General features: G+C 44.1%; 2 protein-coding genes across 4 annotated transcripts in view; both read right to left on the reverse strand.

Annotated features, from left to right (window-relative positions):
• WDR27 (WD repeat domain 27) overlaps window positions 1–20,146 on the reverse strand; it is a 323,892-nt gene that overhangs the window by 40,204 nt on the left and 263,542 nt on the right. The gene's annotated exons all lie outside the window — the stretch shown is intronic.
• Window positions 16,756–18,385, reverse strand: LOC146063680 (uncharacterized). The gene is made up of 2 exons (XM_083176276.1): window positions 17,775–18,385; window positions 16,756–17,405 (listed from the first exon to the last, which is right to left on the reverse strand). Exons 1-2 carry the CDS (start codon window positions 18,325–18,327, stop codon window positions 16,795–16,797), a joined length of 1,164 nt encoding a protein of 387 aa, XP_083032402.1. The 5' UTR covers window positions 18,328–18,385; the 3' UTR covers window positions 16,756–16,794.

Here is a 20,146-nt window from a genome sequence, read left to right on the forward strand (position 1 = left end):
TCAGGGGCATTTTGGAATATTGATTGAAATTGGTGCCATAGCACTTCTTGGAGTGTCTCCAGTTGACCAAACCAAAGATAGTGTATTTAAGCAAGAATCGTACAGATATATATCTTCTCGGAGCGTCTCTAATTGACCAAGCAAATAACTGTGTATTCAAGCTAGGGCTGCACGGGTGTAAATATGTCGCCAGACATCAGAACATAAAAGCAATAGCCCAGGCGTGTATCACCAAATATCCTGTTTCTCACACCTTTTATACAGGTGTTAGCATCAAGGATCGGTAGGTAAATATGGCTGGGTGACCAGAAGTTCACTCAAGTGAATCCAAAAGCTGAAGGCTGTTATTTCAGGGAGTCTCCTGCAGAATGTAGGGGGGAATTTGCTATGATTTTATCACATTGTAAAATTAATATTGAATAGAAAGTTTTCAACTTTAGTTATGTACTCCAAGTTTGCAAAGTATGGTACTAGAATTTTAAACATGATCTGATCTGTAATTCATTGCAACACACACTCTTTAAATCATCCAAACCAAGAAAAACATGTGGATCATACATTATTACAGAAATTATTTTTGCAGTATAAAATTTATTTTTCTCCTTTCATGCTGTGTATTTTAAACACTTCTCTGGTCTGATCATTTTGATTCCTTTGCAAAGCTGAAGCAATTGTGTGCAGTTACACACTGAAGTTGAAGATACTGTCTGTAATTATAACAAATACTGTATATACTCGAGTATAAGTTGACCCGAATATAAGCCGAGGCACCTAATTTTACAACATAAAAACTGGGAAAACTTATTGACTCAAGCGGGTCCCTGACTCGAGTATAAGCCGAGGGGGGGCTTTTTCAGCATAAAAAATGTTCTGAAAAAGTAGGTTTATACTCGAGTATATATGGTAACTATGGAATAAAACTGCTTCATGATTGTGAAAATCATCTTGTGCCAGTGGCAATATACAGTAGTGATAGCTTGTAAAGCTTTCTGTTGAACAAGTAATAGTGAAAGATAAATACAGGAAATGATGGAATTTGAAACCATGCCAAAATGTACATAAATGATAGACAAACATCATGTTATCTAATAGAGAAACCTATCACTAAAACAGCAATGTGCAACATAGTGATACATGTACAATATTTGAAGTGAAAGGTTTTTGTTTTTTTAAACTAAACTATACAAGAAAAACTGCTGATAAATATTATGTCATCACAATGCCAGTGACTGCCATTTGGTATAAACCCTGAACCCTGTCACATGTGCTAGCGATGTTACTTTTTTTAAAGCGGCAATCAATTACATGGCAACAGTCAACCTGTTTATTTTTTTTTTTTTTCAGTATGATTGCTGCTTTAAAAAAATTAGAAAAATCTCCCAAAATCTCTCGGATTCATACACCCTATTACATTTGTTCGCTAATCTGAAAACACATCTATTATTTCCCACTCACTCGTAAGAGAACACCTAATAAGAAAACACAGATACCATTGATAATCACCCACTAACATCATCACTCCATTATTCACAACCAAAAATATTCAGGACAGAGGAAGAAAAGTAAGGCCATCCCAAAAACTACAATAGCTACCTTAACCCTATATATATTACACATTTAAGTTAAATAAAGCAAATAAAAAAATTATGCAGACAATAGAGTAGTAATAGAAATGGTACTTATGTATTATCTGGGCTGCCGATTTTTTGATTGTATGCCTTAACTTAAGGCATACAATCAGATGCGATGCGATGCGATATCGCATCGCATCGCATACGACCATATCGCATGCAATGCGATGCGATGACCCGATTTTTCCATAGGATTCAATGTTAAAATGGACTGAGTCCATTTTAACATGGAATTCAATGGGAAAAAGGGGTCCTTTTCATACCCCTACTATCCAAGTGGGCATGGAGTTGGAAATAAACCTGTGGCGAGCGTAGCGAGCCACCGAGCCCGAAGCGTGGCGAGCGAACGGTATTCTGTGTCCCCTCGCGGGGCTCGCTACGCTCGCAACGTTTCGGGCTCGGTGGCTCGCTACGCTCGCCACAGGTTTATATCCAACTCCATGCCCACTTGGATAGTAGGGGTATGAAAAGGACCCCTTTTCCCATTTAATTCCATGTTAAAATGGACTCAGTCCATTTTAACATTAAATCCTATGGAAAAATCGGGTCCATCGCATCGCATCGCATGCGATATGGTCGGATGCGATGCGATGGACCCGATTTCAAAATCGGCAGCCCAGTTAGTACATAAGTACCATAGAAATACACAACAATAAGGGGATGCGCCAGCGGCTGTTACCGTAAGTCGCTATTCATCCAGATTTGCTCAGATGTTGGGGCTACTTATGTAATATGTGGGTGCCCGATTTTTTCATCGGGTCAGAAAAATTGGTCGCATTGCATCGCATGTGACCAAATCGCATACGATGCGATGCGATGGACCCGATTTTTACATAAAATCCAATATTAAATGGTCCCTGAGACCCGATTTTACATTGGGTCCAATGTTAAATGCCCCCCAGACATTTAACATTGGACCCAATGTTTTTTTTAATTGTATACCCATTCTGATGGGTAATTACTATGTCAAATGCCCCCCCATTGTTAACATCACGCCACGATCAACGCCAACCCGAAGCGTAGCGAGCGCTGCGAGCCCGTGAGAGGCGGCGGTACGCGTCCTCTGACCTTTTCATACCCCCACTATCCATGTCGGCGTGGAGTTGACTTTATATAGTGTGGCGAGCGCAGCGAGCCACCGAGCCCGAAGCGAGCCGAAGGGGACGCGGAATCCGAGCCCGAAGTGTGGCGAGCGGCCGCAGATTACTTAACATGTATTCCGTGTCCGCTCGCCGCACTTCGGGCTCGTATTCTGCGGGGCTCGGTGCGCTCGCCGTGCTTCGGGCTCGGTGGCTCGCTGTGCTCGCCACACTACATAAAATCAACTCCACACCGACGTGGATAGTGGGGGTATGAAAAGGTCGGAGGACGCGTACCACCGTCCCGCGCGGGCTCATTGCGCTCGCCTTGCTTCGGGTTGTCGTTTATCGTGGCGTGGCATTAAAAATGGGGGGCATCAGGATGGGTATACAATTAAAAATGGGGTCTGGGGGGCATTTAACATTGGACCCAATGTAAAATCGGGTCTCAGGGACCATTTAACATTGGATCCTATGTAAAAATCGGGTCGATCGCATCGCATCATATGCGATTTGGTCGCATGCGATGCGACCAATTTTTCTGACCCGATGAAAAAATTGGGTCCCATCGCATCTGATTGCATGCCTTAAGCTAAGGCATGCAATAAAAAAATTGGGCGCCCAGATATTACACAAGTACCGAATCACATTAGGTCAGTACCATTCTGAGTTAAATTTTTTCCCCATTCCGTCTACTTCACTAGTAAGTGGGTGGGATGCTAGAGGTTTGCCCAGTATACCGGGGGTGTGGGTGACTATGTAAGACTTTATGTAGATTAGGAAGAGTAAGGGCCAATTCATAGCTCTGACACTAGCTAAGATGAGGAGGAGAGGTGAGAAACATATGAAGTGGGAAGTGAGAAGGGTACTGGGCTGGTTTCAGAGGAGGGTTTAACTTACAGTAACTAGCCACACACTGTAGGGTCTGGAGCCGGGTACAGAAGGAGGACAATGAGGAGGAAGGGGTTAATTGAAGCATCCAGAAAGGTAGATGGTGGCAGCACGGACCCCGCAACCCATTATTTTGACTGCTGCCTCTCAAATATTTGGGGATGGCTAGCTGCCACCCTGTCGCAGCACCTATGCCCTTGTTAGTTCTCCTCTGTGTCACCCATGTCTTTATGCCTATCACTTATAAATTGTAAGCTCTCAGGAGCACTGTTCCTCAATTATACCATCACCTCCATCTTGCCAACAGCGACACTGAACTTCCTGGTTCTGAAAGTGTTGTGTTTGTGGGTATAAAGACTGTACAAGGTATATGCAGTAATGTTTATACTGTATGACTTGTATCCTACTAGATTCAGTTTTGAACTGTAGGTCATCATTTAGAACTTGTTATGTTTGCACTACAAACCCTTTGGCACCATATTAATAAAGGATAACAATACTAAAATCAATTGGATATAATCTCTGAAAGGGAGATTTTTCCAATATAAGCATACAGTACATCTGATATTCACATTCCATCTATCTTTACCTTCATGCAAATGTGTAATTCTGCTGATTATCCATAGCCACTGTTTGCAAGAGTATCAGGACTGTGTTTTTGTATATAAGTTCTGAAAGAGGCGATAACCTTAAGAGAGCAGCAAACAAACTGGGGTGCAGTGCTCAGTGTCATGTAGCAGCCAACAAGATACTAGCCTGTACAATAAGGGGCATGGAAGCTAGGGACACCAAAATAATTCTGCCATTCTACAAGGCACTGGTTAGACCTTATCTAGAATTTGGAGTACAATTCTGGGCTCCACACTACAAAAAGGACACTATAGAAATGGAAAAAGTCCAGAGAAGGGCAACCAAGCTAATAAAAGGGTTGGAGTCATTAAGCTATGAGGACAGATTAGCCAAATGAGGAATGTTTATGATGGAAAAGAGACATTACTGGGGAGGCATGCTTAACATGTACACATATTTTTGGGGATAATATAACTGTCAGACACCCTATTTACTTTGAGGCCGGAGACTAGGACACATGGGCATGCGCTCAGGCTGGAGGAAAGAAGGTTTCATACCCTCCTAAGGAAAGGCTTTTTTATGGTCAGGGCAGTAAATGAAGTGGTGTCGGCAGACACAATAAATACATGTAAATTAAGGTTTGACATTTATTGGATAAACACATCCAGGGGTACAACCGATAAACATAATTTAGCCCATTCAAACAGGGATTTAACATCTAGACAACACCCTCTAAGAGGTCCTATAAAAGCTTGAACTTGATGGACATGTGTCTTCTTTCAGCAAACTACTATGTTACTATGCATCCTTGCTGATCATTTCTTCCTACAAATCATATTGTTTTAGAAATACTGGGATGAGATTTTATTGTAGGCAGCCCTGTTTGATATGGGCCTGTTTTTCTATAGATTGTAAGATTGCAAGCAGGACCCTCCCACCTCCATGTCGGTTTGTATCTACCCAGTTTGTTTAATCACTGTTGTTTCCAATTGTAAAGCGCAACGGAATATGTTGCGCTGTATAAGAAACTGTAACTAAATAATATATAAATAAATATGGGGGATTTGATTAAATGTATATTTGTTGCATGTGCTGTGAATGATCATATGCAGCAGTTCTGCTTACATGTTACTGTACAGTATATGTTCAGTAGTATTTAGGATATAGGGACAATTCAGACTTGTATGCTTGGCTGCGAATTTGCAGCCTGAGCGATTATCGAATGTACATGCACGAGACCTCCCTGCAAAGAATGCCAGTGTCCGATGTTCATAGCTGGCTGTACAAAGGGAGATTGACAGGTGGCCATCATTTGGGGGTGGCACATGGCCATTTCCAGGGAGTGTCAAGAAAAAAACATAAGCAGGCCCAGCCATATTCATGAAGGACCTCTAACATTAGCTATTGCTGCATTCAGCCAGTTTCTTTGCAGCCACTGAGTAAGTACCTGGCTACTCAGCCACTGCACACACAATGGCAATCATTGATGGTGAGCGATTGCAACTGGACTTGCAGATTTTTGCAAAGCTGCGATGCCATTTGCAGCCTTGCACATGGGTGGAATTTCACTCTGGAGGAGTGGCAGCTACAAAGCAGAGCCCAGCGATTGGGTCTGAATTGGGCCCATAGTTACCTACCCTCCAGCATCTTGCTGGAGGCTCCCATTTAAGCCATAAACATCCTGCTGCCTGACATTGGGCAGTATTCAATGAAAAAAATTTGCCGTGCATGGCGAGAGATTTTTTCTCTCGCCATGCACTCGCCCTGTTCCGGAGGGCTCGCTGCCTCTCCTGCTCCCTCTATTCAATGTGGTTAAGACTCGCCGCCACTCGCGGCGAGTCTTAACCCCTGCAGCGGACGAGCGTCCGCGGCAGGGAGCTGGCAGGGAGCCGTGGGATGGTGGCAGCCAGGGAGATTAAAGTCTCCCTGGCTGCCCCAGAACATATGTGGAGGGGAGGTGGGCTCCCCGGGACCCAGGCAGCACAAGCTGCCCCCCCCTATAGCCAGCGGGGGACCCAGTATTCACTGCACCCTATCGTGCATATGTAATGATCAGATGCAGTGAATATATGAATATCTAATGAGCGGCTCGAGCGCTCCGGCCCCCTGCTGGCTGCTCTGTGTAAAAAAAAAATATATATTAACAAAAAGATTTTTTTTTAAATTAAATATATATTCATGTGCTATAAGCACATGAATAAAAATAGCATGCCCCTTCACAGAAAAAAAATCCTGATTTTTTTACACCAAAATTTAAAAAAAAAACCTTTTAGTTTAAAAGTTCACATTCCAGCTCTCCATGAAAAGATGGAGAATTGCTACACGGAGAGAGACGGCGAAAATCATTTAGAAAGACGGCGAATATTTCACATTGAATAGGGTTGCTCGCTTTTGGAGAGCAAAATGCTCCGTCCAAGGCGAAAAAAGCACAAATTCGCCATACAACAGGGCGAATTTTTCTCATTGAATACTGCCCATTGTACTTCAGATATCACAATTTGTACAGATTCTGCCAGAGGTGTCACTAAGGAGTTTTTATTTTTGCAATGACTATGATTGGCTGTAATCACTTGATTAATGATTTTCTGAAGCTACTTTCTCTGATAATGACCTCTGTCTTCTTATTTATTCTGTACTTGTGTGCACTCCACAGCGTGCTGCTGTGTCTGCTGCTAGTGAGCTGTGATTTAGGTTAAGATTTTTGTTAGTAATCTTCCTTTAGTTAAATTTGTTTAATAGAGTATCTGGTGTCTGTAAGAAGTCCACGCAGTGGCTACAAAATGCAAACAGTCCTGTGTTCACAAAAAAATAATAACTTATACACCAAAAACATACTTACACACTTATAGGCTTAAGGATGAATTCAGGCAAGGTCAGATTGCATTTAGTTAGTTAGATATTGTTACTAATGTTATATAGAAATATTTTGCATCAAGCATTTAAGTATAGACACAGGGGTGGGGTGGGCCGGGGGTCAGGGTGCCATGTGCCCCCCAGGCCGCTCTAACAGGTACTGTTGTGGGCCGGCTCCTATTTTACCTCCTTATCCAGTCCTGTCCTCTGGTAGGCAGTGCATGAGGACATGTCCACCAGCCTCCAGGGATAAATATGTGCAGGGCCAGCTGCCTGTATTACATTAATTTCCTCTTGATTCCAGGCACTGTGACAGACACCAACGCCACCCACCCGTGTGTCTAGGGGTAAAGGGGCGGAGGACGGAGGACAGATACTCGGAGGATGGAAGTTGAGCGAGCCGTGGCGTGGGAAAGCAAAGCAAAGCAGAGAGCCGGGAGACGCAGCGGTGCAGCATGGACCCAGGGAGGTGACACTTGAAAGGCACTGTGACAGCCAGGTGACATTTATTGGGTGTTATTATGCGAGGGGGGGGGGGGAGCAGCCTGTGGTGTCCTGGTAATAATTATATAGGGGGAGCAGCCTGTGGTGTCCTGGTATAATTATACAGAGGGAGCAGCCTGTGGAGTCCTAGTATAATTATACAGAGGGAACAGCCTGTGGCTCCTGTTCATATTATGCAGGGGAGCAGCCTGTGGTGTCCTCTTGCTATTATGTGGGGGGGGGGAGCAGCCTGTGGTGTCCTGGCATATTTATACAGGGGGAGCAGCCGGTGGTTTCCTGGTATAATTATACAGGGGAGCAGCCTGTGGTAGCAGCCAGGGGGAGCAGCCTGTGGTGTCCTGTTCTTTTTATACAGGGGAGCAGCCTGCGGTGTCCTGGTATTATTATGCAGGGGGAGCAGCCTGTGGTATCCTGGTATTATTATGCAGGGGAGCAGCCTGTGGTGTCCTGTTATTATTATGCAGGGGGAACAGCCTGTCAAAGTTATAATAATAAAGTGTCTATAGTATAATCAACTCCTGGCCTAATCTTATTAATACAGATTTTGTAAACGAAAAACCTCCATTTAACAAGGCACTGTTACATATGGGCCAGTGCTCTGGACTTGTCCCCCAGGCTAAAAGTTGCCAGCCATCCCCTGCACCCACACATGTAGACACGACCTTTGGGAAAAGTATGACACATCCCTCAACTGCATTCTGGGAATCTCCCTGATTCTAGTTTTCAGAAGTAGGCAAGTATGAGATGCACTTTCCATATATTTGGATGGTGTTTTTTCGGGCTTTTCATCTTACTAGTACTGGGGAGTGAAAAGCCCGTACCAATTGATTAATTTAAACAATGTACAAAACACAATCATAAGCAGTGACATCAAAGAAATTCAGGACAAAAGTAAATTACAATTCCTTGCTGCAAAATAATATATTAGTGTTAGATAATACAGAAGTAGTAAATGTAACAATGCTTAAAAATATATTTTAATGTGCACAATATTGCATAGTACAGCTTGAACGGGACATGGAAAGGCAGGCACAACCATGAGCGAAGATCGTCAGGGACATATAATTTACTACTGTATATGCTTAGACTCTAAGCATATACAGTATCTTAGAGCAACATAACACCATGGCTATTGGTCCTATAATGCAATTAAGGCATCTGTCTAACTGAGGGGAAAAAAAAAACATTTAGGTTTCTAACAATCATTAACTCTGTGAAAATCTAAATGCTCTTTTCAACCTGTCTACTCTACATACATACTGTAGTGCTGCAATCACTGTTTTACCAGGATAATGCTATGTGGAAAACACCAGTTTCAAATGGTTCAGGAAAACATTCCAAGCTTTGTCTTGGTTGGGAATAAAACAGCCTGCAAGTAAAGTCAACATTACACGCATGTTGCTGAAAATAACAGTCCAACCACTGTAAAATCTGTTTTCCAGATAAACCAAGTATCTTTGGTGTATCTTGGCAGTAGCTGAATATAGTTTAATCCGCAACTTCCTGTCTATGTTGCCAAAGTCTCCAAGGAATATGACCTTATTTAACCAGCTGTGTAAGACATTTACCTTGGAGTGTCATATTATTCAGAGCAGTAAAGTAAGATTGCTAGACAGAAGTCTGTAACACCACTAGTGTGATCATCTTTGTCCTCAGGTTAAACTGAATAAAGAGTCACTTACAGAGAGGAATAAACACATATTTGATGCTTTTTGTTCACCTATTTATTTTTATGTAGTAAAATAAATTGAGGTTAAAAAACTGAGATGATGCACGGTCTTTTCAGGTGTTATATTTTGTGGCTTTATCTAATGTTGATTGGGTGCCTCAAAATTGCTATACACCGTTAATGTATATTATTTTGCACACATAATAAAACAGTGTTCAATGGTAAGGGTTGAGTCTATATCCAAGTGGGCTAAAAGACCTGGTCCATCAGTCCACTTGAATGTAACCAAACTATATAAAACATGCTAGATTTAAGTGGCCTGAAGGACAGGTCCTTTAGCCAATAAGGAGCTACCATATACAAGTGGGCTAAATGACCTGGTCTTTCAGGCCACCTGGATCCTTACATTTGCAAAATATAATGTACTATAAACATCACCTGTCATCTGTTTAATTCCATCACACACTAATGAAAAATGGCCCTCACAAAATGTCCACCTCCTTACACCAGACAGTTTTTGAGGATGCTAGAGGAGGCAGCAGCCTCCTCTAGCATCCTTTAAAATGGTCTGCTATAAGGGGCAGCCATTTTGTATGGGGCATTTTTCATTAGCAGCAGGAGTAGCGCTGGGACCACAGACATGTAGATCTCCCGTTCCCGGACACAGACGGCGGCAAGCGGAGGGGTAAGGCAGGGTTGGGAGGACTTAACTATTCTAGGGGGGCTTAACTTTACTGTGGGGGGGGGGGTACTGCCAAAATTTTCTGGCAGGTGGGGGCACACATTTTGTAGTTAACCCACTAGGGGGAAGGTTTTTTTTGTTATATATTTAGAGATTATTGGAGAGAACACACATACTGTATAATAGAATTAAGTCTATGCATGATTATGTATTTTTAAATTAAATAATAAACTATAATCCCTCCCATCTGGTTCAGCAATTCAACAAAGATACAATTCTGCAGTTTTATTTATTAACAGGTTTTTATATAGCGCAGATATATTCCGCAGCGCTTTACAGAGCATAGTTATGAGCAAAAACACATAACAAATTACAGCACAAGACAGTTTAGAACAAGTACGTGGTAAATATGGATAGCTGCATCAGGGGACAGGACACTGAAGCAATCATCAGGGTGGAAGAGGTTTATATATTCTAAGAAAGGCACATGAGGATCGACGGCCCTGCTCGTGAGAGCTTACATTCTGTTAACGGGTTAAAGAGTGGAGGGCCCCAGGTGCTGTGTATGTGATTTATCTAATTTCAAGTCAAGCACTAAAGTTAAAAACACCCATGCTAATTAATTAAATAAACAAAGGAATTTGTCTGGAATTTGTGGCATAAATGGTAACTATGGTAGTCCATGTGTCCTGTAGTTTCCATTTTAGACTTTCATTTTGGATTTGAGAGTAAAGGGGTGTACACACAGTGAGATTTTGGCAGGAGATTTTGACTAGATAGTGAAAATCTCCTAGAAGGTTAGCCAAATTCTCCCTATTTTTCTCCTGCTTAGTCAATATTGTCTAGCATAAATAGCATAGCATAGATTGACTGTGCAGGCAAGGCAATATTGACTAGATCAGTGGTCTCCAACCTTTTTTGGGGTGTGAGCTACTCGCGGCAAAATAAACCACCCGAAGAGCTACTAAAATAAAAACACACTGTAATAACCCTGAAACATTATGCTACATACCGTACTGTAGGCGTGCGTCAAAAAATTGGTGTAGCCACATGCCACATGTGTCCACTGAAAATGGGGGTGTGATACACATATGCCCCCAATAGTGCAGTGCCAGATATACATATGCCCCAATAGTGCCAGATACACATATGTCCCCAATAGTGCCAGATACACATATGTCCCCAATAGTGCCAGATACACATATTCCCCCAATAGTGCCAGATACACATATTCCCCCAATAGTGCCAGATACACATATGCTCCCACTGTGCCAGGTATGCCCCCACAGTGCCAGAAATAGGAATACCCCCATGTTGTCGGGTATGACCCCATGGTGCTGGCGATGCCCCCACAGTGCCAGAAACAGGTATGCCCCATAGTGACCGGTATGCCCCCACAGTGCCAGAAACAGGTAAGCCCCCACAGTGCCAGCAATTCCCCCGCAATGCTCCCACAGTACCAGCAATACCCCCACAGTGCCAGCAATGCCTCCACAGTGCCAGCAATGACCCCACAGTGCCTGCAATGTCTTCACAGTGCCAGCAATGCCCCCACAGTGCATGTAATGCCCCCACAGTGCCAGCAATGCCCCCACAGCACCCCTACAGTACCTGCAATTCCTCCACAGTGCCTGCAATGCCCCCACAGTGCCTGCAATGCCCCCACAGTGCCAGCAATGCCCCCACAGTGCCTGCAATGCCCACACAGTGCCTGCAATGCCCCCACAGTGCCTACAATGCCCCCACAGTGTCAACAATGACTATGCCCCACAGTGCCGGTTTCCCAGCAGCAACACATTCACCATTGTTGCTGCTGCTGGGGAGAGGACAGTCCGGCATTCCCCTGCAGTTCCGCTGGCTGTGGTGCTGTGTCCAGTGTCGCCATTGCTATCCTGCCGTCCCCACCGCTGCTGCTTCCCTTCTCAGGGAAGGAGAGCACAGCACACCATGGTCTCTCCTTCCCTTTACTTGTGACTGGGCCGTCCATCAATCTAAGCTCGCGGGCAGGCTCCTGATTGGCTGCCGGCCCGCAAGCTCTGATTGGCGGATGGGAGGCCCAGTCACCAGGCTGCACAGTGAGGGGTAGGAGAGCCTCGCAATGCGCTCTCCTCTCCACAGGCTCAGAGGGTTTCAAGGCAGCAAATAATGGAGGGGCGGGCGGGCAGGCAGGCAGCTCGCTGCACTAGATCATACACTATTATTACTTAGACAAAATCGCTTAGTCAAAATCTCCAGAGGATCTAGCCAAAATCTCTCTCAAACTTGCTTTGTCAAAATTATCCATTAGCCAAAATCTCCCCTTAAGGAATAAAACAAATTTGAATACCATTTTTTTATTTATTAGTGGACCATTTACAGGTAGGGTAATATCTCTAAATATAGGAGAAGCCCATTCAGACAAAATACATGGAGTTGAAAAATGAAAAATGAGAGAATAAAATAAGAAATTTCTGTCCAAGAGCTGATAACTTTCATTGCATTAATGATTATATATTTAGTCTTTATAGATTTGAAATTGAAACTTTAAACATAGCGTTTCATGGGCTTTCCACGACACGGGTGCCGGGGGCGGGCGGCTGACGTCAACGGGTGTCAGCTGCCCACTCTCTTCCCGTACAGGGAGCACGCAAAGGTAAGACACCAGACAGTGTCTTAGTTTTGAGTGCACCTTCCAAATCATTTGATGGTCGGCAAGCATCAGCATTGCGAGCAGAGTTTCAAATTTTGCAGCATTACGTATGGACCAGAATCAGGTCCTTGGTGCACATAAGACTTCCTATCTGTGAATAAACACTGTGGGGGTAACAGACCCCTAGCACCCCTAAGGCTGAGGAAGCAGCACAGAGTATTTCAGCATACCACATAACTCTGGAATGACTTGTGCAATTTACACCAAAACTTTGTACACATATCTACATATCTATTACATCGATAACTGTGACATGATATATATATATATATATATATCCATATTAAAATGTGTTTTCCATGACTATTTGCAATCTTGGTCATGTGATTAAGACCTATAATGAATATCATTATTTTAATTATATAATTGTCTATTCCATACCTCCCAACATGACCCAATCCAGGAGGGACACAATGCTCTGCTCCTGCACTTCCCTCTTAATGTATGATTGCCATCACCTGTGTTGAAACACCTTTGTTAGCACTTAACCTGTTTTAAACAGGTGAAGGTAATCATAAATTAAGGATCCATAATGAATATGACTAGGTTAAATATGGAATTGTCTACTCTAGTAGGTTTTTTCTTTAATATTACGAAAGTTGTGGAAGGAAGCTGCCATACTTAAAACTTTAATGCAGATCATCTCTATGTAAAATATATCCTAGAGATGTGGCCAGAATGACTAACGGTTACCCGGCAACAGAGACGCCAGGGAGCCGGGGATATCAATATAGTTACGGTGCTATGCCAGGTCACGTGATAACGGTGATGACTTCCGGCATCCGGCGAAAACCCCACTAGGGAGATGCCGGGGACCAACACACTATCGATAACACACCGGGTAACCCAGCAACAGTGATGTTGGGCACATCACGTGACCGGCTATACCAATGATAATGGACTCACCATGGAGCAGCCTTTCCCCGGACTACGGAGGACCCCTGCAGTGTTTAATATCTGCTTAAGATAATAGATAATTAACTGATTCTCCATTGTGCGGGGAAATCTGAATATGAAGACTAATTCTTTAAGCCCAAATGATGTTTATTGTAAATATTTTTATTAATAGGTCTGTATAAAACTGACTGTATAAGTACTTTGCCTCCTGTTCATTTCTGATTATTTTCATTATTTATGTACGACTGGATGTTCTCAGCTGCGGCTGATGAGTCATGTGACCTGTACACTAGGGTATATAAAGTCAGCCCTCACATGGACAGCTACCCACCTTTGATAAAGCCACCTTGAATGCTGAAACATGTCAGATGTATTTCCATCAAGGACTCTACCTCAGCGTGTTTTACCCACGTGACACTCCTCTGGTACCACACTACCTGTTATCTACTCTTGTGCACCAACCGAGCACTACACTTATACCCCTTTCAGACAGAAAAATCCCAAAAACCCAGGTATTTCCCGGATACAAAAACCCGGGTACAACTAGGCAGCAAGGGGCTGACCCCCTTTCACACAGGAGCAAAAACCCGGGTATTTCCCGTGTCGACCCCTTTCACACAGAAGCCGGATTTTTCCTGCAAAACTCTGTGTGTCATAAGAATAGGACAGTTTTAAAGGCACACAGAGATGAGATCATGAAAAGTGGGAGGTGTCTGCTCACTGCATTGCATTAAACATGGCTGACAAGTTGCAGAACCTGGAGGTCATGAGTGCTCTGTGTGTTTTGCTGCTTACAGCAAATCAGAGCATTATGCAGATGCTTACACTGTGCTACCTGGCACAGTGTTATGCCAGGAGGAGGAAGGCACAATTTTTGGTGGAGAGGGCTTCCACTCGACGCAGGTATTTGCACCGGAGGAGAGCCCTGATTTTGTCCAGTGTTACCTCTATCCTGAAGTCTACAAGTGCCTCAAACCGGTCGTTGTGGGCCAGAGACCGCAGGCATGGAGAAGCTTTCTGGGAGACTGTGGAAGCTTTTGCACCTGAGCAGTGGCTGGCACATTTCCGGATGTCACGAGCCACCTTCTACTACCTGCTGGAACTGGTCACCCCGGCACTTACAAGGGGATGCACCAATTATCGGAAAACCATTGAGCCATGCAGGAGACTGGGGATTGTGTTGTGGTGGTACGCAACACCAGGGGAATACCGTACCATCTCATGTCTGTTTGGTGTGGGCATTTCTACGGTGTGTGTTCTAGTGCGGGAAGTGACACAGGCATTGTTGGAGAGCCTTTACAAGCGTTTCATCTGCTTACCACAAGGATGAGACATAACAGGTTTTCTGCGAAGAGGCTATCCGCAGTGTGCTGGAGCCATCGATGGGACACACATACCCATTATTGCACCCCCAGATAACCCAGCAGATTACCATAACCGTAAAGGTTGGCACTCCATCATCTTGCAGGCTGTGGTGGACCATAAGTATTGGTAAGTAGTACAGTATGCAGTATTTACATTAGTGATATGATTGGGCCGCACTGTATATTGTTAAACACAAATACATTTTCTGTTCAGTTTCACAGATGTCTACATTGGCTGGCCTGGTCGTGCTCATGACTCACGGGTACTTGCCAATTCGGACTTGTTCCAGATCGCGGAGGAGAAGAGAGGTGGCTGGTTGTTCCCTAGAGAGGTAACTTTGTCTATTTTTAAAAATGTGCTCTTTAACCACTACACTTGCCACCTATACAATTCTAATGTTTTTTTTTATACCGTTACAGTGGTCAAAGTTTGTATCCGGGGTGGAGATCCCAGTCCATATTATTGGAGATGCGGCATACCCTTTGAGGCGTTGGCTTATGAAGGGCTTCACGCAACATACCCCACTGTCTCCTGACCAAGTCCACTACACCCACACTCTGAGCTCGGCTCGAATGGTGGTGGAAAACGCCTTTGGAAGACTAAAGGGGCGATGGCGGTGTCTACTGAAGAGGAATGACATTGCCATTACCCTGGTTCCAGATGTGGTGGCAGCTTGCTGCATTCTGCACAATGTGTGTGAGCTACAGAAAGAGAACTTTTTACCTGAGTGGAATGTGGAGGACTATGACCTGGCTGATACCCCTGTCGAATCAGCAGGGTACGAGGGTGAGACAAGTTGTTCCACTGCTGAGGTTATCCGTAACACCCTCACTATTAACTTACAGAGTATGACACAGTAGATAGAAGGACACATTGGTTGGATGTTTGAAAGAACTTGTTTTATTTTTCACAAAATATGTTTTATGCTTGTTAGTTCACTTTTAAATATAAAATGTTTTCAAATATATCTTTAGTGGTCATAAATACCCTTTCAACACTGAAACAACATTGAACTATTGCAACACGAGGTAGAATAAGTATTTAGCATAGGTCTTCTATCAGTGGTGGGTGAATAGGTTGTGCTGCCATCCAAGCTGGTATTGTATAGGGGAGACACACACCTAGTTTGACTGTCCAGCAGCCACACATTTTCATCCGGCACTGTATATATAGATAAACACTTGTATTTGCAATTTTTGGTACCTGTAGGGCACAGGTCTTCAACCTGTGGCCCTTCAGATGTTGTGGAACTACATGTCCCCGCATGCCCTGAGTTTTTTTGCCATCCTACTATAGGAAAAAATGTGGCAATGTATGGTGGGACATGTAGTTTCACAACATCTGGAGGGCCACAGGTTGAAGACCTGTGCTGTAGGGCAATTCGAAACACTCTGGCTCCTGCCGGGCAGTGAAAACCCGCACGGCCAGGAATCTGTGCCGCACACAGCAGTTTACAATGATGGGATCCGGCTGAAACCAGGCGGCCTGGGTGAATGGTCACATCTGTGCCCATTATTAACTACGGTGTGTGGCACGGCTTCCTGGCCGTGCGGGGTTTCGCCATCCGACAGGAGTCGGAGTGTGTGAAATAGCCCTTATTACACCCCCAAAAAAATATAAATATATAAATATAAGCCCCAAACAGGGAATTTTTTTATTGCCTTAAAGATAAAGAAGAAGGCATACTGTGTACACATTATAGATTATGTTCAGCCACATATCTAGAGTATACTCTATTTGTACACATTTAAATAAAAAAAAAGTTTGAGAACTTTGATTCAGCTCCAAACTGAAGAACCAAATGAGCTTTTTTGAGGCTCATAAACTAAAGAACCATAATACTCTACTGTGTACATCAAAATGGAACACAGCATTTAACGGGCCTTGTAAGTGCCACTTTTTAAGCATGAAAAATTGAACGAGCCCAGAAAAAAGAGAAAAAGAACAACCATATAGCAACATTACTACAAATGCCTGTAGGCAGTGCTGATTACAGTGCTAACAGGAGTGTTATGATTACTGGCATTCACTGAATCATCAGCATAAATTTTCACATTGCCATATTGCCTACTATATCCTGTGCCATTGACAGTATCATGCACTGTCTCCTGTGGACTGGTATTGGCATGTGGCCTACTTGGCTGTGTGGCATGTGAAAAATTATTGCCCATGTTTTCAGTATAACTACGCTCTTGGCCCTGCACAGTAGTTTGGCTTGAATTTGAAGGCATAAATGTATGGCCTCTGTGTGGAGGATTACAATAATCACCCTCAGCGTACGGACTACACAGCTTGTAAGGCTTCGGATTCTGTAATGTAGACACCATATTGGTAAGGAAGGTCATCTGTGCATCTCGATTTTCACGCGCTATGCGTTCGTGCAGACCCACCAACTGTGTGAGAAAGGAATCTTGCAACTGTCTCTCGTTGTCAAAGAAGCGCTGCAGTCGGGCATCCTCTTGAGTTTGAAATTCAAGATCGGACTCTCGGAGATGATCTACCAGGATTCTTGACATTGAGCGCGTAGCAAGCTCCATCTTTGACGTTTTTTTCTTCCTTGCAGGTACATCAAATACTAAAAATAAAGGAAAAATCATTACAATCCAATAGCGGCATGCCAGTGTGTGTATATATATATATATATATATATATATATATATATATATATATATATATATATATATATATTGAGAGAGAGAGAGACTACTACTACTGGTTCCCACAATACCCCTCTCCAGGGCACACCACACGTGTGCTGTAGTAGTGGGTGCGGGGTTGTTACCTGTGTTACAGTGGGACTACAGGTCCCAGCAAGCCTGCAACACATGCTGATACTTGGGAGAACCACAGGTACCAGCATGTGGGGCATTAAAGGCCTGCTGATACCTATAGCCCCCTGTACATCTATTAAAATAGATACACAAACAATACTTGAAAAACTTACTGTTACGACGCAACGTTGGGGTCTCAGTCTGTGCAGGAGTGGGTGTCCCAGATGGAGTAATGGTGCTGGCTCCACTGTCCTCAACCTCAGCCTCTAATGGATCAATTGTGTCCTCCATGGCAGCAATAGGATCAGGGATGCTGTTGTCTATGCTGTCTTCCAACTCCATTATAGGTGGGCAAGATGGGCTGCATTCTGGAGTTATGCTCCGTGATGAAGCTGCACTGGATGATGATATGGCAACAGGGTTCACCAGGGCAGAATTGCCAAAGACCTCGTTACATTGGTCGAAGTAAACCCATTCCATCCTCCCAGCACCACTTTTCCTCCTGTTGTTGTCACAAACTTTGTTGTAGTACCTGCGCAGAGCTTTTAGTTTGTTGACCACCTGCTGCTGGGTACGCACAATGCCCCTTGAAGTGAGGACCTTGGCAATATTGGTGTAGACTACAGCGTCCTTCACTGTGCCAGTAATCTGTTTGCGGATTTCTTCCTCCCCTCTGACATTGAGCAGCTCACGGATCTCCTCATCTTTCCAGTGTGCCATGGCCATTTACTGCTGCGCTGCACGCCTCTGCCACGTGCGCTCAGCCAATCAGGGAACCTGTAAAGATCAGCCAATCACGCAGCTCCATGCTGCACAGCCAATCAGCATGATTTTTCAATAGTCGGGAGAAAAACACGGGTCGGACCCTTTCACACAGCCGCAAACACGTGTCTGACACGGGAAAAACCCAGGTAAATACCTGGGTCGAAGTCCCGGAACTTTAGACCCGTGTTGACCCTTTCAGACAGAAGAAAAACCCGTGTCGACACGGCAAGAGCAGGGAAATTACCGGGTCTTTTTTTCTGTCTGAAAGGGGTATTAGCGAACTGTCATTAATTTGTGCCATCTTGGACCGACCTAGTGGAAACTCTGTGGAGGACACACATACCCTATTAAGGTATTTTGTGATTTCCTAGGGGTAATATAGGAACAGACTTTCTGGCACACTTGCAAACCTAAAGGGGTTCCCCTCAATTGTTTCTATTTTTTATATTCTTTGATATTTTACATGTACTGTTCTCACAGACCCCTAGGCCTGGTGACAGTAGAGGAGATGGGGTAGGTATATTACTGTCCCAATCCTTCACATACTCAGTTCTACCACCAGTTCCTTCACTCACATTGACATCATTTGAAGTTCACTCTATTAGTTGTTTTTCCCCTTTTTCTATGTGTATTGCTGTCATTTATCGCCCACCTGAACCACCCAAATCTCAATTTTTGGATGCCTGGCTCCCACCCTCTTCCTATCTTTGGACCTCACCACAATCATTCTGGGTGACTTCAATATCTCTAATGATAGTCCACAATCTCTGCATGCTTCCAAGCACCTCTCTCTAACCTCCTTCTCAGCCTCTCACAGTGGTCTGTCTCCTCTTCTCATGAGGAAGGCTACTGCCTTGACTTTGTTTTCACCAGGCTGTGCTCAGTCTCTGATTTTACTAACACTCCCTTCCCTCTCTCTGATCACAATCTCATTACCCTCTCGCTCTCCTCCATTACCCCAAGCTCACTGACACTGAAATCATGCAAGCCTACTCTAACCCACATAAATACTAATGCTATTCATTTTCCACAACTTTCCACCTCTCTGCAACAACAGCTCTCACCAATTTCAACAGTTATCTCTCCTGACTCTGTTGTTTCCCACCTGTACCAAACACTAGAAACAGCCCTCGATGAAGTGGCCCCAGCATTCCATTACACCCCACGCAGGCTTAGATGCCAGCCATGGCACTCCAAATTAACAAGAAAACTACGTAATCAGTCATGTAAAGTAGAACGTCAGTAGCGTAAATCTCAGAGTCTGGGTGACTTCCTCACGTATAAGACTGCCTACCACTCCTACTGCATTGATTTGGACACAAACATACTTCCAATCTCTTATATCTTTTCACGCCTCAAACCCCAAGCAACTTTTTAATACATTTAAATTGGTTCTATACCCTCCCTCACCTCCTCCACCAGCTACCATCTGTTCACAAGAACCTGCCTCCTACTTTAAGGACAAGATTGATAACATCCGGTATAAGATGCTTTGCTCTTCTGCAACCAGTGTCCTACAGATGTAGCGCCTTTCATCTTTGCAGGGGCTGGCAGTGGATTCACCACTCACCAGGACCGCGCCCGCATGATACGTGTGTGCGCCCCCTTACAACGGTGCTTCTCCCGGGTCCCCACCGCCAGTCCCCACTGAGTTCCCCCACCTCTCCGCTTCCCCCCCTAATGGGCAGGTTTCCTGTCCCGCCGCTACCGGGAAACTGGGACACGTGTCCCAGTCATATGTATCGCCGCTCACCAGTGGGGTTGGTCTAGCGAGCCCCGG

Source organism: Crinia signifera, chromosome 3, assembly GCF_055691185.1.
Source record: "Crinia signifera chromosome 3, ASM5569118v1, whole genome shotgun sequence".
NCBI classification, from domain to species: domain Eukaryota; kingdom Metazoa; phylum Chordata; class Amphibia; order Anura; family Myobatrachidae; genus Crinia; species Crinia signifera.

Bases quoted from the DNA above. Each gene is read 5' to 3' on its own strand.
- LOC146063680 (XM_083176276.1), bottom strand. From the start codon at position 18,327: ATGGCCATGGCACACTGGAAAGATGAGGAGATCCGTGAGCTGCTCAAT. The intron at 17,406-17,774 runs GTAAGTTTTTCA...CTTTATTTTTAG, and splicing joins CCCAACGTTGCGTCGTAACA to TATTTGATGTACCTGCAAGG.